Source organism: Ursus arctos, unplaced genomic scaffold (assembly GCF_023065955.2).
Source record: "Ursus arctos isolate Adak ecotype North America unplaced genomic scaffold, UrsArc2.0 scaffold_13, whole genome shotgun sequence".
Classification (NCBI taxonomy): Eukaryota; Metazoa; Chordata; class Mammalia; order Carnivora; family Ursidae; genus Ursus; species Ursus arctos.
The window spans coordinates 3742935-3766220 of record NW_026622797.1 but is presented as its reverse complement, the minus strand read 5'-3'; the positions used below and the strand labels follow the sequence as shown (position 1 = coordinate 3766220).

Genomic DNA, 23286 nt, shown 5'->3' with positions numbered 1-23286 from the left:
TCCCTTAGGTCCTTGCTTAAATGTCAACTTATCAAATAAATTCCCCTGACCACCCTATGTGTACAATAATCCAGTAAGTCCACTCTACACCCAACACCACTCTCTAGACCCTTATCTAGCTTGATTTTTCTATACATTTATCATAGAATGTAGCATTGCCTGATATGTATAAATCAAAAGGGTCTCCACCACCCCCTTGCATACTGTGAGAACCAGAATACTATTTTGCTCACCACTATATCCCCAGCACACAGGACAATGTCTGGCACACAAATGCTCAGTTAATATCTGTTGACTGAATGGCAGGTAAGTAAGTAGATAGGGAGAGAGAAAGGGACAGAGGAGAAGAAGAGGAAGAGAGGGGAAAGGTATAAGACTTGACAGAGTTGACTTCACGTTAAAAAAAAAAAAAAGAATCTTGCTTAGTAAAAGATTAGTAACCAAAAATGTTGTATAATTTCTTGAAAAAGTTAATTCTCCCTTAAAACTGTATTATGGATATATTGTTTCCAAGGAGTTATCTGTCCTCCCTCATGTTATTAGGGTCAGGCCACAATGGGTCTGTAATATCATGTCACAGCTGCCACCTGCTAAAAACATACTGATATGTACACTTGGTCCAGAGAATGTCAATATAGATGCTAAGGAGGCATTTTGGGGAAAATGTTTTAAAAGTAGGTACGCTTCACTGGGAAAAAGAGAACATAATTCTTCTATTCAGAGAGTTCTCATATGGAGTATGGTGTACAGCTTTTTTTTGTTTTTTTTTTTTTTGAGTTGCTACAAGAGTCAAAAAACATACTAACTGAAGGAAAAAAAAAAGGAAAAACCCATACTAATAGGTGACAATTAAGGAGAGGTGGTTTGGCTTTAAATGAGAAAGTATCTCATAAAACTTGGAACTGTCCGTGCATACAACAATCACCCTCATGAGGAATAGGATTTTTGACAACAGATGTTCCCAAACAAGCCCTGTGGCCAATCACTATCTATCAAAAGGCTGCACTATGCATTTTTAAACCCTTTTTTTTTTTTAAGATTTTATTTATTTGACACAGAGAGAGAGAGCACAAGCAAGGGTAGAAGCAGAAAGAGAGGGAGAAGCAGACTCCCTGCCAAGCAGGGAGCCCGATGTGGGATTTGATTCCATCACGATCTGAGCCAAAGGCAGATGCTCAACTGACTGAGCCACCCAGGCACCTGCATTTCTAAACCTTAACTTTAATTTAAAACAATGGTGTACTATTATAGAAAGCAAATTCTGAGCATCAGTCATAAACCCTGACCTGATGAGATGGGTTATATTCAGGAAAAAAAAATAAAGATCTTGGCAACTGATACTATCCCATTATCTATCTGTTCTATTATTATCTATTATCCATCTATTCTATTCTATTCTATTCTATTCTATTCTATTCTATTCTATTCTATTATCAGCTCATATATTTAGTATTTTCAACTAGAGATAAGCTTTCTCAAAATGTGGCATAAAATAAGAGAACCTTAGAAAATAACAGCAAAGAATAATCTCTGTATAGTTTTGTCATCATTTCTAATGGCCTTAAAAATAGTCCATGGTGCTGTCTGGACACACAACATCTCTTCTCTCTTCAGCCAGAAAGAAGGTGCTGGCATACTGAGCATGATGCAACAATGTCGTTACCCAAATCCAAGATGTCTTGCAGCAATATTTTGTATAACTAAAATACACAGAAACGTAGTGTAAAAAAGTCCACTCTTCATCTATACAACTGTTCTACCCGAATACAACCTAGTTTATATTTAAAGCAGAGCAATGCAATCACAAAATGTTGTAACACTGTGGTACAAAATCTTTGTATATGGAGACACTGGAGGCAAAGAAAGTGCTCTGGCATACAGGTGAACAGAACGAACACACTGACATAAGCAAGGTGTCAGAGGTACAATTCTAATCTTTGTTGTCAACAGAACAGAATGTCAGGAAAACATACGGATTGTTTAAAACCAACCTCTTGGGGCATTCCTTTTCCATCTCCCTCAAAAACAACAACAAAATCTAAAATTTCTTCAGAATTGTCAGTGTTAATTTGAGGTTAGGCATTTCTTACCGTTTGGGTTACAAAACCAAAGGGACTATTGACGAGCAAATCGCAGATTCTCCCCACCACCCGTGATTTATAAAGTGCACGGTGCTACTTCAGAGATCTGAGACGGCAGTTTTGCTGATATCAACATCCCAATATCTTGTGACTCTGCCTGTGTTTGCTTGTCAGAATACCCTCTTTACCCTCAAACATACCTTTTTAGCCTTTGCTCCTGCTCCCAGTGGCTGCAAAAATACCAGGCTGACCCCTCGAGCCCCTGATATACCCTAAAGCACCCATCTGTGAGCTTTGTTAATAGTGAAGGTCTCCAGTAAAACCCTGAGATTTATAGAAACCTTAAGAGTCGGTAAAGGTTGCTACGGACAGAGGGAATTCTGCCCAGTCTCCAGCAATGAGAGAAATTCCTTTTCTTCAGATAGTCAAAAATAAAGGAATATACCTGTATATGTGATCCTATGAAAAACACTTCAGTTTATATTTTATAATAGTGATGTCTTACCTAACACTGTGTCCGATGCAATTCAAACTGATTATTTTCAATATTTAATCCACATTTATGATCTTTATGGTATATGGAATATATAATTAAAATATTTTTCATATGTAATTAGTTATAACTTTGTAGTACTAAGCACAGTTTGCTAAATGCTTTCAGTACTCATGCCTCATAAGCTTTTCAGTTTGGTACGTCTCTTATTAACACTAAGTAATTCCTCTGGACATGAAAGCAGTGCGTTTAATATTTCCAAAAGTACTGAGGAATGCCATGTCTTGAAACGCATTCGCCCACAAACATTCACCCACAAACAAGGTGCAAGAACTAATGGCAGAGTAAAGATGCCCACTGGGGGAGCGTGAGGCAGAGGCTTCCGATCCTCGGCTGTAGCAGCCTGCAGCCACGTTGGGAAGGCTTGTGTCGGTGTTGGCTTCTCTTATGGTTTTTCAGGAGAAGCCAGAAATCCAGTCTTTACATGCAGTCTCTCCATTTCTAATGTTGGCAACTCATTCAGAAAACCCCATAAGCATGTGCAGGCCAGACAAAACGCAGCTGTGAGCTGTACTCACTTTGGGGGCCTCCAATTTGCAACTGCTCTCCCGACTGACTTTACCCCATATTAATGAGTGATGCTCTGGTTTTGCCATTATTTTTCTAATACTTTAACATGTGGAGCACTGATAAAATGTATGAAAGTTATTTATTTCCTATACTGTGGTGGGAGAAATTATATTCACATTACTCACCCTGCTGACTTCCTTAGGAGCCGATTCATCTGGTGGAAGGAAAAGGAAGAGAAGAACACAATTAGAAACTCTGAGTAGGTTCTGAAATACAGAATATGTCATTCACTCTCCATAAACTAGAAGGCTGTTTCGCTATGTTTTCTCTTACAAAATCTAAGAGTCTAAACATGTATCAACTAAAGGTTAAACATAACAGAGTTGGACGTACAAATAAAGTGTGGAGGGAAATGAAATACCACAATTCACAGGCCATTTTCCAGATCGCCTTGTTCGATGTTCTGAAATGGAAGCATCCGCAAATAATATCCTAAATGACACAACCACATGACTATCACAGTGGCCGTGAACATCTGTGCTGCTGGGTTAATGACAGCATTTCTTATTTGTTGGTCAGACACGACCCCGCAGAGTGCCCGGGCCAAGGCATAAGAACACCTGTCTGTCCACAGGGCAGCTTTGTCCCGTGGGTCCTGGGCGTTGGGGGTGCCCTCTGTACCAGCTTGTCAGCAGTGCTTCCCATAAAGAGAGACCGACGGAGGGATGGCACGTGTAGGTGCGACCCTCTGAGGGGATCTCCCCGTGGGGCTGGCCATAGGACAACAGCATGCCCATGTGACCAACAGGGTACAAGAAACAAATTGGCTAAGACTCCATTCTAGGTCACTGGTTCTGACCCAAAGTATGTTTGTGTGACCCTTACAGACAGCGGCTGGGCTGGGCCTCTCCAGAGCCCTCACTGGGAGGCAGCCTTTAATTTAATGCCACCACCATCTTGTGTCTTCCTCATCAATCAAATTCTGTCTGACTACCATCCTTAGTGCACAGGTAACACACCTCAAACATCCTGGATTCTATGTTACTCCAAAGCACAGTCTCATTTATCTCGACACTGACAAAAACATGTCTGTCTCACAAGTTCAAACAGAGTTGGGATTCTCCTTCCTCCTTCAATATTTCCTAAGTAAACTGCTGAGGCCTGTTGTTTTGTTTTTCCCAATCTTTCTCCAATTTGCTGTTGGCCACCACAGATAATACCAAGTCTAGTGCCAAATCAACCAGCAGCCTCCTAACTGGTCGCCGAATCCAGTATCTGTTCTGGCAACCACGCCACACACATGTGCACACACACATGCGCACACAGGCGTGCACACACACGTGCATATGCACACATCTACCCCATCCCTCGGATGCTCCAGAATGTAAAGGAAACTAGATTTCAATGCTGGCTGCATCAGTGATTTTACCTGGAGACTTTCAGAAATTACCAAGCTTGGGACTATTGGAGAATAGACGTTCAGTCCCTATTTTGGGGCATTATTGTATTAATACACGCTCGCTTAGATATTTTCTTCTAATTGTTCCTAGTGACTCGAGGACTGCATTTGATTCCCAGGAACGTCCCTGAGCATGCTGGAGGAGAAGCACCAAACTTTGCCCTCCACACTGGAGTGCATCGGAGCAGAATTTCATCCACTCCTCAATTCCCAACCCCTAACCTCTCCCAAACTGCCCCCAGAGATGGGACTATCAACAGATTCTAAACTCGCAGAGGCTTATATGTTTTTAACTTTTATCTAGAAATGCAGTGAGCATGGTCACATGTCCCAGTGGATTAAGCAGCACGTGATGAGAAGCAGTTGTACAAGGAGGTTTACTCTCAGGACTGAATGGCGCTCAGGACTGTGGCACTTTGGGACCTCCCCCTCTCCACAGCCATCCTCAGATCCGAATGCTGGCTCAAGGGAAGAAGAATGTGAATGTCCAGGCATCTATAAACACATGTAACCTTGGCATTCTCCTTTCGTTTTGCTTGATACTTCTCAAACTTGGGCGTCCGTCCGCTACTCCACCACCACATACTTATACATCCGGACGGTGTACTTACTATGTAATCCTCCGAGGGGTCTTTCCCCCATGAGCTGTCCTTCCTAAGGCTTTTAAAAATCATTAAAAATGATGTTGAGATTAAAGATGCTCTCTTTTTTTTCCTCTTCTTTTAAATAAATTTCTCTTTAACAGGCATAGATATTCTCTCTCTGAAATTAGTTTCTGTTTTCTTGTTTATTCATCCCACTGGCTTCTTGAGAACAGGGATACATGCCTGGCATATAATGATCCCGTAGTACGTATGTGTTGAATAAACAAATGTTAATTGAACCCCTAAAGCTGCATAAAAATTAGCGTCTGCTGTTGTGAACATTTTTGTTACTAATTTGATGCTCATGAATTATTCAAAATCTTGCATCCATGGCAATTTCTTACTTTGCCATGATCCCTAACACCTTTCATTTTAAAGCAAGGTTTATTGCTGAGCTGTGTGAAATGTGGTTGCAACAATTCAGTCCTGAGTGTGTGCGGGAAGCATGGAGACCTTCCAGTCATACGTTCTTAGAAGGAGACATTCTAAGCCCTGGGTGCTTAACTTGGAATTGCTAGATGATTGGAAGGAGTTATGAACTGCATGAGGAGGATGGGATGATCTTTCTGCTTTGTTATTTTGAAAATGTTTTTGTGGAAAAAACATTTTCAAAATCAAATTATATTGTCAGGATATTCTTTAAGTGAAAATTAACATACATTTGTGGAAAAAAACATTTTCAAAATCAAATTATATTGTCAGGATATTCTTTAAGTGAAAATTAACATACATTTGTGGAAAAAAACATTTTCAAAATCAAATTATATTGTCGGGATATTCTTTAAGTGAAAATTAAGTACTTATAAATCTTTAAAACCGTGCATGCATTTGTACTTTTACTTTTGGGATCACTTTTGACAGTTCTTTGATATGAAATGGGATTTCAGGAATGAATCCAAATGTAATCAGACATAAAGGAATTTATCCTCTGACGGCTGATTTGAAGTTCCGTGGCTGCTTATCATGTTCGTCTTTACTCTGTGTTTAGCTCTGTGGCTTTATTACTCTATGTCCCCAGAATGTGTTTTGAACCATTTCTACTTTTTAAATTGATCACAGTCATTTCCTTAAGTTTAACATACATTTTTACCACATCTTCCATGGACAAGTTTAATTTCAGTGCTTGTTCCGTAGGATAAGAAGAGAAGTTCAAGATTTTGAACTTGAAGATACTGATACTATGCATACAAAGAAAAAAACACAGTGATCAGAAGTGACAGGAATTGGTGGTATCTGGAAGGACTTCACTGTGCCTCTGTCTGGTAAGCCTGTCCACTCACTTCATCTTGTAGGCTTTGCAGGGATTCTAATATTCCTAAATAGAACATATCTGTCTTCTCATTATAGAAAATACTTATTTTCCATAAAAATTAACATATACAACTGACTGTTGAACAACATGGGTTTGAACTGAACGGGTCCACTTACACATGGATTTTTTGGACAAATATACTACAGTGCTATAAATGTATTTTCTCTTATGATTTTCTTAATATTCTCTGATCTCTAGTTTAGTTTATTCTAAGACATTACATACAAAATGTGTTAATCTACTGTTTATGTTATTAGTAAGGTTTCTTCTGGTCAACAGTAGGCTATTAGTAGCTAAGTTTTGGGGAGTCAAAAGTTACATGCAGATTTTCAACTGTGGTGGGGGGCTGGTCAGCACCCCGAAGCTCCACGTTGTTCAAGAGCCAACTGTGCTTCCAGCTCCTGGGAGCTGGTGCAGCTCCAGTCAGCCTCCTCCAGCCATTCCTGCATTCTGCTGGAGCTGTGGAGCTTGTCTGAGGACAGCTGTCTTCTTACAACAATGCACTCTTAATGGTTCAATCCCCAAATCTTTATCAAACATGTAATACGTGCCAGACACTGAGTAAATATCTCAGTTGGCCCAATCAGACTGAAGGGAAGGACTTCTATTTCATGGCTTTGAGAGAACCACAAGCAAAATGACTGGCCCAAGTGGGTGCAATCGTGAGGGGAGTCAACCTGAAATCAGCTGACCTTTAAGCCTGCTTTACCTAGGGGCTCCTACGTACATGACAGCTAATTCCCCTATTTACTCAAGCCAATTTTACGAGGTAAAACTCAGAACACTTCAAAAAAGCATGAAGGAAAGTAACAATATGTTACTAGGGTATTACTTTTATATCACTGAATTAATACAGTGTTACGTAAAAGCTCCAGAAGGCTCTTCTATTCCTACCAAAAAAAATAAATTCCTTTGTTTAGGATTTAAGTCCTCACAGTTTGGTTCTGTTTCTTCCAACTGGAATATGAAACACATGGGATTCCTTTGCCACTCAGTAAAACCAGTCTTTCTAGAGCCTCCAACATGTTTTGCTAACTCTTAACTCAAAATCTTTATACCTTCAAACAATAATTATAGAGTACCTACTAAGTGCCTACAATACATCTCAAACAAAAGAAAAAGACAGTAATCCCTGTCTTCGGGAAGCTTTATACTAAAGACAGAAGGGGGTCCATAAACATGATAAAACACTAAATTATATAGCAAGTTCCCGGTGGTAAGTGCCTTAAAGTGGGAAACAAAGTGGGGCGGGTAGGGAGCCTCAGAGAGCGGTGGTGGAAGGGGTGGTCAGAGGGGGTCTGTTCCAGGTGCTGAGCTACCAAAGCAGCTCCCTGAGGGCAGTGCATTCCAGCAGAAGGATTAGCCTGAGCAAAGACCCTGAGACTTGAGTGTCCCTGCTGTTTCTTGCCAAAGTTGATTCCTCCTCCTTTTCAGGAATTAGCTCAACTTCCATTTTGCCCGTGAGGCCCTCTCAAAGGCACCCCCGGCACACTTAGAAGTCTCATACGCCACTCTCCCGTTGGGAAAGCAGAGCGCTACAGAAAAAAGAAGGTAAGCGTGGAGTCCAAACAGATCTATTCTCAAATCTCAGCTTCACTGACAAGCCATACCTGGGTTCCTTGACCTTTCCAGACCTGGAAACATCATACTTACAAGCAGCGGTCAGGTGGGACGAGTAAATGGGGTAATGTACATAAGGTTCTTGCACTCAGTGAGCTGTCAGCAAACCGCAGTTTTGATCCTCCCCATTCAATCTGGCATGAATTACATTCTGCCTTCTGCTGATAGCTAGATACATGCGGGTGACTTAACTTCCTGACGAAGAGAAGTTCTTGAAGACAAGAGACAACATCTAATATTTCTTTTCCATTACTTAACAAAAACGCATTCCAAAAAAGATTCTTGAATGATTAAGATACAGATAAGGATGCTTTTGCGCGCAGAGTATTTTCCTTCAGACATCAACAGAGTGGTAAAACACTGAAAGACGGTCACTTTTGCCAGTGGTCTAAAACTTCTTAGTGTAACTTGTAAATAGCAATCACTTTGTTTTGTTCTCTCTCTTAATTTTTTAACATTAAAACCAGGCACAAATGGGAGAACATAAGCCACGTAATCAAGAACTTAAGCACCTGGTTAGTTGGTTGGTGCCAGTAAACCCTTTACTTTGCAGAGTCGCTAATGGGGAAAAATGAAATAAACTATAAATTGCTAGGTAACTGAAAGGTATAAAGAACTATATACTTGTGATATTCGTGGTCAGAAAAAAAGGGGGAGAGGATATAGATAAGTTCACAAGCTACATCATAAAACAGGTAAAGCTATTATTTTTTCCCTGAAGGACTATCATGATTTTTAATAACCTGGAGAATCACATTTTCTAGCATATGCTATTGTAGTCTCTTCTTTTGTACTTAATTCTATGTAAACAGAACAAGACCATTCTTAGTGAGAGTTAGTTCATGAAGCTTTCCAAATCTATACATGAAAAGTGATGGCTTAAAATGGTGTAGTGAGAACTACAGGTCTTTTTCTGTACATATGAAATGTAACAATTTACCAAGTAGTTCCCTTATATTTTGTAGATATGAGGGCTAGGAATATATATGGTAGATAAGTGCTGTATATACAATATGATACAGTTTCTCTCTTGTAGTTAACAGAAAACTCTCTCTCTCTCTATATATATACACACACATAATGTTGGATTTCACTTATCAAGGCCACAGAAGCAAAGCTGAAAAAAGGCATCATGACGCAATCACGTTTTTTTTCTTCCCCTTTGTACATACTGTGGAAATCACTGGTTATCTCTAAGTGGCCTAGACCTGTGTTGAGTCTATAGTTGAACTGTATGTATCCTAATCATTATCTGGATTGGCATCATGCCTGTGAGCAAAGGTGACTAACTTTAAAGCTCACCATGAGAAAAACCCGAGCAAACCCATGCCAGACAGGCTCATACAGAGAAACACTTTAAGATGATTTTGATTTCCCAATTGATACTGTATGAGCTATTAAAGTATGTTAACGATCTATCGCCCGGACAGGAGACTGGAGTTATTAAATGTAAACTCTGTTAACACTTGGGAAATTATGCAGTCTTAACATGGAAAATTCTGTATTTAATAATGCCTTCTGAAATTCATAGTTGCAAGTGGCAATTTGGAAACTGCTAAGAAATTTTAGGAATTATAAATAAAAAATTATTGAGCTTTCCTAAAACTCTTACACTGTTTATGCATTTTAGGAATGCTCTTTATTATGTTGCTTCAATACTGAGGATGTGGGAAAATGAGAAATCCAAAGCTTACCTGTCTTATTCATAAAAGTGATAAACAAGGAAGGGCTTAGTATCAAAGTCTATATGGTTTGAAAGTTTTCTGAGGATGGAAATTGTCCTGAATGTACCGTTCATCTCCCGATTCCCAAGATTCTCTGGAGTACATGAGATTCCATGAAATTTGCCTAATCACACACTACTATGTTAGCAGAGATCTTAACTGAAAACTGATCCTGGCACTAAATAGATTATAAACCTTAAGAACTCAGAAAAAGGTTTAAATCTTACTGACTCAATCATATTTTGAATTGCAGTAACAATAATATTAATAAGTAAGTTGTGAAGTGTTGCCCAAGTTTTTAGTTGTCTGCAAAACTTCACTTTTAAAATTGTGGTTATGTTACTCTTGGGTCTGCGGTAGCCCACTTACTACTAACTTCATTTTCACATATTTGGACTTCTCAAAAGCTGTTCAAAGGAAAAAATAAAGTAAGGCCTTTATTATGTTTCTACCAAGTTGCTTTGTGTTCACTCCACCTACCCAGCAAAACGTCAAGCATGCAGGAGATGGAGGGAGTTTAGAATTCTGCCTTTCTTTTTAGTTTTCATATGCAAGGAAAACAGCAAGACTTTTAGTCTCACATTAAAAAAAAAAATTCTCAAGGTCTGAAGAAAGGTGAGGATTGTGACCAGCTGAATGGGCAGCACAGGAACCCCGTTCGGGGACAAAGTCTGCTCAGGCCAATGGGAGCAAAGCGGTCTCAGCGGAGAGAGGGCAGCAGGCCGCCCGGGAGTGAGGGTAGCCCTGTGTGCGGTGCTCTCTCACCAGAGAGTTGCTTATCCTCTAGGAATATGTTCACTTACACTGGACATGTTTTATTTAGTATCGATGTCCTCCAAAGGAATAAATCAAACCAGGCAGATGCTTAGTGTTCCTGAGACACTAACACAAAATACTAGAACTGAAAAAAGAATTTAGTTGTCTGCAACTTTCAGCAAATCGGCTCTTTCTTGTTACCACAATTCTGTTCCTTCCACATTTCTGATATCAGTTAAGAAATTATGACTTCTAGATAATTCTGTATTAAAAGACTTTTTAGTTTAAAAGTAACAGCAGTTTACAACAATGAATCATTGAATGCTTCTTTCTCTTTGTCTGAGGTTTGATATGGGTAACATTCCCTACGGTATGAAAATAATATGCCACTTTTGCTCAGAAAGGATTAACTGCTACAGAAACTGTCTTCCAGTCATAAACAAGTAGAAAACCAGACAAAATACATGAAACAAAAGCTTTTAGACACTGGTCACCAGGCAGCTCAACACTGTAATCCCGGAGATAAAACATTTGAAAAGAACTTCGACACTCATTCAGGATAAAAGCTCACAGAAAATTAGGAATTTAAGGGGATTTCACTACCCCGATAAAGGGCATCTATGAGAAACCTACAGGTGCCAGCACACCCGAGGGTGAAAGATGAAACGCTTCCCCCTAAGACGTGGAGCGAGATAAGAATATTTACTCTCACCGCTCCTACGGAACATTGTACTAGAGGTTCCAGCCAGCAAAGCAAGACAAAAAATTGTGTCCGGTATGTGTGTGTGTATCTATCTAGCTATACACACATTAAACTTACAAGTTAAATAAAATTATATTACATATAATATAAATATTATGTATGTGGTGTAGACTGGATTGGAAAGAAAAAAATAACACTCTTTATTCACAGATGACATGATTACTCAGGCAGGAAGTCCTAAGGAATTTACCAAAAAACCCACTAGAATGAGTAAGTGAATTCAGTAAGGTTGTAAGATGCACGATCAGAAAAATCCAAGTACCACATAGAGAAGTATACTGTTATATGATACAGCAAATGTCCCAGAAAAGTCAAGTCAATTCTGAAAACTACAGAAATTGTAGAAGTTACGCTAAATTATACCAAGAGTCTCTACAGTGACATCAATCAAAGCTGGTGGAACTTTTCTCCACACCCTCAGCAGCACTAGTCCCTTGTCTATCTGATGACAGGCATTCTGACAGGTGTGAGGTCACACCACACTGTAGTTCCTGTTCACACTTCCCTGGTGGTGAGTGACATTAATGTTCTATACTTTATACTCGATTTTATTTGTCAATTATACCTCAATAGAGCTGAAACAAAAATAAAATACCTTGATGGCACCAATACAAGGACAGATACACAGTTCCATGAGCCCAAATAGAGAATCCAAAAATAGACATACACACACATGTGATTTTTCAACAATGGTACCAAAGTTAGTTCACAGAGGTAGGGGTTATCTTTCTAATAAACAGTGTTGGAAAAAAATGGATATTCATACAGGAAAAAAAAAACCCCAAAATTCAACCCTTACGTCACACCACATATAAAAGTTTACTTGAAATGAATCATAGGCTTATATAAAAGGGTGAAAACTATAAAACATAAGAGAAAATCTTGAGTTAAGCATATTTTTTGGATTAAAGTAGAAAACTATAAAGGAAAAAATGATAAAACAGAGTATCAAAATTAAGTAAACTGGCTCCTCAAAAGACACTGTTAAGGAAACAAAAAGAAACACCATAAACTGAGGACTATAGAGTATTACATATCTTATAGAAAACTTGTATCCAAAATCTATAAAGTAATTTTACAACTCAATATTAAAATAACAAATATCTCCGATTTTAAAATGGGCAAAATATTTGACTAGATGCCTCACAAAAGAAAATCTAGGAATGGCAAACAAATTCTTTAAAAAATGGTCAACCTCCTCAGATATGTGGGAAATGTAAACTGCAGCCACAATGAGCTACAACCCACACCCATTAGAATGTAAAGGGAAAAGGGGAAAAAGTGAAGCAACTGGCTCTGTATGAATTGCTGAAGTATGCTCTATCCAAATGACAAAACATTCCCGAGAAACAGAAATGAACAAAGCACAACATAGGTGAACCTGAGAAGTGTTCTGCTAAGTGAGAGAAACCAGACACACTGTATAGATTCCATTTACATGAAATTGTATAAGCAGGACGAAAGGCAGATCGGAGGTTGCCAGGGACTAGAGGCGGGTGATAGAGGGGAGATTAGCTGCGAAGAGGCATATGAGAATATTCTAGAATGGCAGAAATGTTGATGTGATAGTGGTTACTTGACAGTATGCATTCATGAAAACTCACTAACTATATACTTAAAATTGCTCAGATTTATTATACATAAATTATGCCTAATAACCTGATTAAACAAAAAGCTTTGTCTTGCTCAATGTGAAGAAAGCACCAGCACTTCTTCACTCCATTCTTGGTTTGTGTTTCCATTCAAGATACCATCTTGACTAGAGTGTGCTCTTGGCCCCACACTCCAATGCCAGCTAGGGGCACTGGCGAGAAGTGGGGTTAACATGTCCTGCACCCCCCTCCATTCTTCCTACTATCACCAACCTTGAAGTCATTCCTCCATATTTACTAAGAACCTTACAACCTGGGACACCTGGGTGGCTCTGTCAGTTAAGCATCTGTCTTTGGTTCAGGTCCTGATCCAGGGGTCCTGGGATCGAGTCCCACATCCAGCTCCTTGCTCAGCGGGGGTCCTGCTTCTTCCTCTGCCTGCCACTCTGCCTGCTCTCTCTCTCTCTCTCTCTCTAACAAATGGAAAACAAAACAAAACAAAACAAAACCCCCAAAACCTACAACCTGACCAATTTCATTCCTTCCCCTCAGAACTGCCTCAAATCAGGGCTTTAGTGTCCACATGGAAGACCACCTGGAGCAGAAGGCAAGCAAACTAAAGGAATTTCACAGGGAAAGGTGAAGCTGCCCTAGCAACAGGCTATCTGGGATTTAAGAGAGTTTCAGGCAAGACAGTAAGGGATGGCAGCACCAGCAAGAGTCCACATGGAGACCTGGTAGACAGATGAGAGCCCCCGTCCCCCCCCATCACAAATTAAAAGGCTTTGAGTCATGTTAGCCTTAGAAGCCTGAGCAGTGGGTTCAACAGATTCCAGAGGGCAGTGTTAAAAGGCCAAAGGCTACCTACCATCACTACCAGAACGTTTTCTAACTAAGTGTTCCTATGTGACCAATTATCTGATGGAAGAAAGGAACTAGGAAGAAGCTGTCCAAGACTAGAACTCTTATATAAACACTTTGGAAAACAGTTTGGCACCTTCTGGGAAGCCAGTCCTAGGTATTGATCTAAGTATGCAAAACACCAAGTGTCCAAGAAACACCAAGTTAATGCAAAAAAAAAAAAAAAAAAAAAAGTAGGTTTTTAAAGTAGAAGTAACTGAGACCTTTAATTGCCAAGATCATATGTTTTCTACTATCACTAGAAAATGCAATCCAGGAGCAAGAGGAGATCAGAGAAATAAAATCATGTTCTTTTACATATCCAAGTCAATCTTACTGCTGTATTTAGACAAAGAAGACTAAAGAATCATTATGAAATTCATTATTCTTTAGCATCTCTTCATTATAATCAATTATAAAAGTGAATTAAACGTTCATTTTCAGAAAAGTGTGTTGACTTAAAAAACACTGTGACTGTGTTTTCCTGGAAACTAGTAAAAGAACTAATAATGGAATAATTCCAGAACTGTACCAAGTAGAGAGATTGGTAGAATAAGTATAGCTCAGAATGAAACAATTTTTTAGAACGTTATTTTGGAAAATTTGAGAAAATTACCACTGAACAGAGACAAAAAGTTATATTCTTAAGTTAAAATGTATTAAAGACCAATATTATGATGTCTTTCTACTAACACTATAAAAGTTAACCAAACATAGCTATAGTATTAAGTATCTAGAATTTAAAAATAAATTACAGCATTATCTGAGATAAATGATTACATATTCTTCATCTCCACTAAGACCCTGGGCCAATAAACCTGAGGTCTCTAATCAAACTGGCAATGGTTCTGAAGCACAGGCAGAATGATGACCAGTTTGTTGGGGCTTCAAATCCAGCAGAGCTATTCCCTTGTTACCAGAAGATCTGCAATTTTTTTTTGGGGGGGGGGGTTGTTTTAAGTAGGCTCCATCGAGCCACGCAGGCAGCCCAGATCTATGGTTTTTGGTACTGAGTACCATGATCTAAATTTTGGAGCTTCCAGTACTTTCCAGACTTTTTCTAACAGGGCAAGTTTTTATTTTCAAATAAAATCTCATACGGAATAAACCAATAGATTAAATAGGTTAAAAGAAATACAGTGGCAGTGGCTTAATATCAATTCCAACCACCTGTAAGATCTCCTTCCTGTCCTGGAAATTAAAAATGACATTGTCCAACCTCCTGATCAGATGCACCTGACGAGATATGCTAGTCATGTGAGACTGAGTCCAGAACCGAGTTAAGTGGGAAGACAGAGGTGTGAGGTCCCCCCCCCCCCCGCCCCCGTTTCTGGGAGGATCAAAGCAGAGACAATGTGGATCTGCAGGATTCCTGCCTCCCTGGGCTTCCTGGAGCCAAGGGAGCAGCTCTGCCAATCCCAGAGGAGGAGCTGAAATTCCGCAGCATGGAAGTTTCCTCGATCACTCTGCCTACAGTTGACCCTCCAGCCCTTCTAATAATTTTTAAGTGGCCCAATACATTTCTCTTTGTTTAAACTAGCTTAGATTGGTTTCTATTATCTATAACCAAATCCCAATGTGTTTTATGAGTAAAAATTTACTCTCAAAGTTAAAAATCATTACCTATCTCATTATAAAGTCAACAAATGAGAACAAAGAAGCTGTTCTGATTTACATAAAATTTTGAAACAGGTGTTACGGAAGACATCTGTAGTCTTACATCAGTCTCAGACTTGGATTCATTTCTGGGTTTTTCTTTCAGAGATCCATAATGGTTCACGCAGATATCAAGATACAAAAGATAAAACATTGTTTTGGAAGGTTTGTTGCTTGTTTGTTTTATAGACTTCCTTATAAATTCAAAGCCTCTTGATTAAAATGACTCAGAAACTTAAAAGAGACATATCTCCAAATTTTTCTTTCAAAGGTAATCACTAAATATACAACAAATGCAAATACAAATTTCTTATAACAAGAAACACCCAAACACACAGTAAACCAACTCTAGCATATGTTCTTGTGATCAAATATGTTCTGAATTAAGCTTTTTGAAAAACATTAGGACCGAGCCAAAACTGTTACTAGTATGACACATTTATGAGAAGTTCAAACAAATGCACAGATAGGTTACTCTAAGTTTTAGCTGAGTTTTGCATAAAAATGAATGACACCAACAACACAAAATCAATCTCCAGGCAGTCTCTAAGATTAAAACTTGGTACACTTCAATACTCCTGTTATTTTAATATAGTTTTAAATAGTTACAACAAATTTAAATCAAACATTCCTGGAACCCCTGAAGCACGTCTGGAGAAGGATGGAATTCTAACGAACGCAGCAGCCAAAAACCACTACTACATGATACCATTTCCTGTAACTTTCCTTTTTGTTTTATGCCACAATTAAAAAGAAAAGAGAACACTGCCAATCACAGGTCTGTGAATGACTTATAATATATTCAAATACGATGAGCACAGGTGGTTCAGGTGTGAGGCACCTGGCCTAGATAATCATGTGTTAAATCCAACTCCAAGTACATCAAGATTTACATAAGTTCAGGGTGAATAAGCTTGAACTCCCCAAATATTTCCCTTGGATAGAAATTTTAGCATTTTATTTTTTCCATTTATTACTGCATAAACACTTAAATGTGTTTCTCTTTTAGTTCTAAAATAACGTTCGTTGGGATTCCCTGCTGTACGGAGCTATCATCTGTCTGAGCAGTCCCACCTACCTAGGGAATAAGGCAAGCCCTACGCCTGTGCGCCCCTACCAGAAAGCACAGCACCCCTCCCCACACTTCCCTGTCCCTGCACTGGCTTTTTGCTTTCTCCGTGATATTTAGGACCTCAGACAGAATACATAATGTGCTAATTTATTATTTTATTGCTTGTTTTCCCTCCACCCCTCCTTTGTTCAATGAGGGCAATTCTATCTGTTCAGTGCCTAGAACTGTGTGTGACACAAAGTAGATGATTCAGTAAATCTCTGTTAAATGAATGGCCATACATATATAATAACTACTTGATCATATTTATCTGTGGGTATAAATAAGGTAAATAAATTTACTGATGATAATTATGAATATTCATTCAATGCCTACTATGTTCTTAGCTTGAAATATCAAAAGATATATCATTTTCTAGCAATGAACTGACTTGCTTTAATTTAATAATGGCATATATCCCACAGCACCAAAAGCACAGAGGAAATAAAATCAATAACATATAATAGACCTGAAGCCATTATACTGGATAGAAAATTCTATACAACCGTCTGATACAGGTCAAAGAATTTATCCATATATGACATTATAAACACTTCTAATCTACTAGAAAATATTTGCAAAAAATGCTGATAAAATAATGATTTAAAATCAGCAGACAACTCAAATGAAATTTTAAAATATAAAACCATAAAACCATGCATTTCAGAGGGTTCAATGCTGCAGAAATGGGAGCAGAGATCTTAATATAAAAATAACCCAGAGGTTTAGGATAAAATGACACCTAATATTATGATAATCTTCTTATCACAACCTTAGAAAGAAAACATAATGTTCACTAATGTTATAGGAAGAAGAAAAAAGTGACAAGGGGCTTTGATGGGTGGTTTTATTTTAATACTGTGAAACAGAATACTAAGTCCTGATATTTGTAGACAAACAAATCTGATAGATATAAAAGAACATCTCCCCAGGACTGTATACGGAAGTGAAAGGATTTTATTTCCTGTTAGATGATTATAGTTCTTTTATCCCATGGCTATCCTCCACAGGTGAATGAGAACAGTGAGTAGCACCACTGTTTCTCTAAAACCTTCTGGTCATCTTAAATCCTTAAGCAAATAAGGAGAAATTAAATACAGATCAGTGGACCAAACTATGCTCTCAACAAAACAAAAATACTTCATATTTGTAAATTTGCTTAGAGTGGCAATGTAAACAGTTTTAGTCTAGCTTCTTTTACTTTAGTGTAATCTAGGCTTCTTACATGATAAAGCGAGGCATGACCTTCCCTGGGCCATCACCCCATCTCCCATGTCACAGAGAATCTTCAGAAACAACTATGGACTGAGTGCAGGAAAATCAGGCTATCGCCAGCACAGGTGTGGAGGACCACGGGGCACGGAGAAAACATACAGGTGAGTAGACTGTGGCAGCAGGAAGTCTTGTGAACAGAGACCATCATCACGGCGTCAACAGCACTGGGGAATCCAGGAACAATGGTTGACAAGACCCTTTAAACACATGTGAGATAAGAAACTAGAAATTCTGCCAACGCAATTGTTCCTCCCATTATATACTCCCAGGTTTTGCACGTACTCTCCAGAGTAACAAATGCTCTCCGCCCCAGACATAGCCTTTCTGTAATCATTTCTAATATGTGTAGGGTAAAAATTTTCAAAAATTGTTTAAACTATTCTACCTTCTATGATCCTTGTAAAAATAAATTCTATTTCCTAATAGATCTGTCATAATAATGTTGAGATTCAGTGACCTGAATGTTCACAGCAAAAAGGTCCATGTACATAAATTATTTCTAAAAATAAGAAAAATCAAAAGAAAACAACATAAAGAAAAAGTTAATGGGGAAAATTATGTTTCTGTAGTGTAGTAAGTTCAACATCTATTTGGAATGGTTCAAACAACCCTTCCTAGGCATATCTATTCTTTTTATATGTATAACATTGTGATGAGTACACTGCAAATACCTGAAGAAATCAAATAATAATAATCTAAAGATTTCAGTCATGTTCATAAATGTGAACTCTCATTATTTCGTTCTTATTATATATGTTAAAGGTAGAAAAACTAGAAAATACAAATAAATGAAGACAAAATTTAAATCAGTAAATATAATATAAAAATCAGAGTTATACATCATAAAAATTTTAGGTGTCTCCTATACTTTTGCTGTGTCTCAATATGCATGTAAATACAATTTGCATTTCATAAAATAGTGTCATTCTATTTTTTTATTTTATTTAAATTCAAGTTAGTTAACATATAGTGTATTATTAGTTTCAGGGATAGAATTGAGCGATTCATCAGTTGCATATAACACCCAGTGCTCATTACTATCAAGTGCCCTCCTGAATGCCCATCACCTAGTTATTCCCTCCCTCCTAACCCCCTCTCCTCCGGCAACCCCCAGTTTGTTCCCTATAGTTTAGTGTCATTCTATATTAAGCTATATTTGCTTTTTAAAAACTAAAAATACCGACATCTTTAGATGTAAGCAAATACAGGTACAACAGTCCTTCTGTGATTATGCTACGGCTACGCTACATAGACAATGCTGCATATACACGTACAAGGGAGCATTCCATGGGCCAAATTATATTAATTGATTTGACTAATCTCTCTCTCACACATGTACACACGCGCGCGCGCGCGCACACACACACACACACACACACACACACACTTGCAGGTGCACCTGGAAAGATTCCCATTGTCATACATAATGCTAAAAGAAAGCAATCTTGCCTGCACACCTATGTGTATGTGTGTATATTTTTCATGCTAATAAATTTAAGTATTAAATCTTTGATTCCAATTGACATCATTGTTGCTTTTGTAAGTGTTTAAAAAGCATAGCTTTTTCTCAATAGGATATTTGACTTAAATTAATAATATTTTACTACCTAGCTAGAAATCTTGCATTTAAACATTTTTAATACACAAAAGGTAAAATTTAGGGCTAAACGACACCTCAGAGAGTGTGTAGTCTGACCTCATGACACCAGAGCCTTACAACCTATTGAAAGACTACCTGACCTCTGTGCCCCACCCCCTTCCACAACACTCCCAATTATTCCGCCTGTCTCAAGTTAAACAATCTTTTTCCTTGCTAAAATGAACTAAGTTACACAAGACAAATGGCTATCTCTATTTTGTTCAGTGCTGTATCTCCTGTGCCTTGCTTCCTTCCTGTGACATCCTTATCTATTTGTTGAATAAAATTAATCAGTCAATACTAGAGTCTCCCCCATTATTGCTGGTCAAAATGCTCACCTGGGTCACCATTCTTCCTGGCTATGTGTTCCTACTGCTACATAAAGGCTTGCTCCTGGCAAGTGACTAGGATATTGCATACATCTGCACTTATCACTTGGTATATGGGAACAGCAACTTCCCAGGGCTGTGGGGAGACCAGGTCACGACCTGGTTAATCACAAAAAATGCTAGAGTCAGTCCATTTCACAGAGAGTACTCAGGAACCAAAGAAAGGTCATCATCAGGGAAATTCTGGAGGGGGCTCAAGTTTCAAAGGGCAAAGATGGGACTTCCAGATAAAAGGCAAAGTTATTTCAAAGATTCCACCACACAAGGGGACAGGTAGTCACAAGCCCTGAAGACACAGAGCTCTGGCAGAACTGCCAGCCGTAGGCAGTTGAGTTGGGAAGTACAAGACTGGAAAACATCTTTGAAGGAGTCAAAGAAGCCAGCAGTTTAAGTGAGGGGACAGTAAAAGAGAACCAAGGATGGAGCCAGATGGGGGGGGAGGCTGGTCAGATTGACCCAGGCAGGGTGCAGCCAGCCCTCCTTTATTCCCTATCATATCTGAAGTGCTTATGCTTTAAACCTAAGTCTTAGCATGGAGGTTTGTGGGAGGATTTAGCTCACATTTTCTCTAAGAAATGTTTTCAACTAATTGGCAGGACCTAAACTCCTTTGAGGAAAACCACAGATCTTCTATCAGAAAATTAAATGTACATTAACAAATTCTGCATATGATGTCAGCGGAGCTATAGGAACTCCAGGTTGATTTTGTAATTGTGTAGCAAAAAATTGGTTGCATTCAAAAGTTGATCCAAAACCATTTTAAATTATGAATTCTAAAAAATTTTTTATAAAGTTGTTTAAATATTCTCTTTTTAAAAAAATATTTTATTTATTCGAGACAGAGAGAGAGAGCATGAGCGGCGCAGGGGGAGGCAGAGGAGGAGAGAAAAGCAGACTCCCTACTGAGCCCAACATGGGGAGACCCATCCCAGGACCTGGAGATCATGACCTGAGCCAAAGGCAGATGCTTAACCATATGAGCCAGCAAACATCCCAAGTTGTTTAAATATTCTGAAGGTAGCCCACATTCACACGATATGGGTACAACAAATAAAATGATACCAAAATACAGAGTGAAAACAGGCATAATCTTACTGCTCCCAATTTCCAATTCCACACCCTCCCTCATGGGGACCAATGTGGACTCTCTGGGAGGCACCCCTTCCCACCTTTGTCCTTTCTCATATAAGCACAGCCGTGTAATAAAAGCACTTTGGGTTTTCTCACTAACATGCCATTGATGTGTACACGTTACACTGCAGCTTACTTCTGTCCCTTAGAATTTCGTGGATATTCTCTAGACAAGAGACCTTTCAATATGTGCACAACCAACGTTTCATAAAGTAACTACATCACAATATACTCACTATTCCCTAATGACGGTCAATGAGGTTGATTTCAGTCTTTTGCATCTACAGTAATGCTGTGATAAATACTCCGGTATACACATCTTCAACATTCTCCCTACTTTAGAAATACTGAATGTTCCTTCAAAGCAGAAAGTTCCTGTACTCTGGAGTCTCTGTGGTGGAAACAGCCTCTATTCTGGTTTTTTTCTAACCAGTGATCATCTGCTCAGCAGGTGTTTATCAGCAGCCTTAGTCCCATAGGCCTCAGTTGGGGTCTAGAACGTATGCTGCTGACAATACCATTTGATGACCCTGGAATGAGTTCTGGCTGAAACTGCCTTGTCTATTTCCCTATCTAGCACTTCTGTTTCACGCTGGGGCTAAAATGTCATTCTGTATCTGCAACATGTGTGGGTGAGCACCACCCAGGCAGGCTGAGCAGTTAATCCCGCAACACTCCTGATTTGGGCAGGAGCTTTGTGGAGAGGAACTGCTCCTGCAGCCCAGGAGAGCCGCAGCTCTCGGAGCAGACTGATTTCCCTGCACTCCAGCGCTCCGTGTCCTTGAACTGAGAAGGCACAGTACTACAGTGGGAAAAGGAAGTTGGAAACCAACAGATAAGGCTCGCTGACTTCCTATCCCTTACAAATATTGAAGATTAAATAACACAGTATTTGTCGACTAATGTTCACCGCTTATACGCAGGTGTCATTACACTTTTCATATTATGCTCCACCTAAAAAACAGACATACAGGCATCAACGTCCGTCTACACTGAGTCCACATTCAGCAAGTCCTCTGGGACATTCTGCATTCTGCATTTTGCAGGATTTCAGTCCATCTCCTCCCAGATTCGTCCAGATCCCTGCACCTGGATGTGAACTGCTAAGGCCTCTGCAGGCCACCTGTCAACCCAGCCAATGTGGAGCAGGAATGCTCCCGCTCTAATCCCTGTGTGGGGTCATCTCACTGCCTAAGTGGATTTCTGACTATTAGTCTTCCAATCCTATAATGAAAGCAAAACATAACAAAAATAGCAGACATTGTTCACAGAACAACATTTCTGTGGGGAACGGTCATCCTTGAGAAAGCTCTGGATTAAGATAAAACACACCATGGAAAAGAGAATGATGTTCACGAAGCATAAAATCACAGCTGAATGGTTCTCAGCCGCTTGTTTTCTTTATCCTTCCTACTTCGCTTTTCAATTAAACATTTAACAACACACTTCTTGAGAACAAGTTCTATTAAAAGCTCCTATTATCTGGGTGTCTTCTAGGGTAATAAAAACATTTGTAAACATTTTCTGAGTACAGGTGACACACCATGCACGTGACATTCGTTTCAGGCGTACGACACTGTGGTTCAGCTCCTTCATCCAGTACGCTGCACTCACCACCACGGTGGCTACCACCTGTCACCACACAGCACCACCACGGTAGCACCGACTCTACTCCCGATTCCGTGCATTTTATCCCTGTGACTTACTCATTCCGTAGCTGGAAGTCTGAGTCCCCCACTCCCCTTCGCCCATTGTGCTGATCCCTCCACCTCCCTTCCCTCTGGCGACCATCACTTTGTCTCTGTATTTATAGGCCTGATTGTCCTTCTTGTTTATTCATTTTTATTAGGTTCCACATATGAATGAAACCATATAGTATTTGATTTTTCCCAGTCTAACTTACCTCACGTAGCATAATACCCTCTAGGTCCGTCCATGTTGGCAAGATGGCAAGTCTCATCTCGGCTTAATATTCCACTGCGTGTGTGTGTGTCTGTGTGTGCGCCCACACATGCTTATTTATGTAAGTATCAAATCTTCCTTATCCATTCATGTATCCATGGACACTTAGGTTGCTTCCATGTCTTGACAGTGTAAATAATGCCGTCATAAACACATGGGTGCATGTATCTTTTTAAATTAGTGTTTTCATTTTCTTTGGGTAAACATGA

At 39.2% G+C, this 23286-nt stretch overlaps 1 protein-coding gene across 2 annotated transcripts in view; it reads right to left on the bottom strand.

Annotated features, from left to right (window-relative positions):
• PDE10A (phosphodiesterase 10A) overlaps nt 1-23286 on the bottom strand; it is a 286912-nt gene that overhangs the window by 110054 nt on the left and 153572 nt on the right. For both annotated transcript variants that reach the window (XM_026505185.4, XM_057310905.1), the window contains one exon: nt 3330-3358. In XM_026505185.4, the coding sequence (XP_026360970.2) occupies nt 3330-3358 (29 nt within the window). The remainder of the gene's footprint in view (nt 1-3329; nt 3359-23286) is intronic.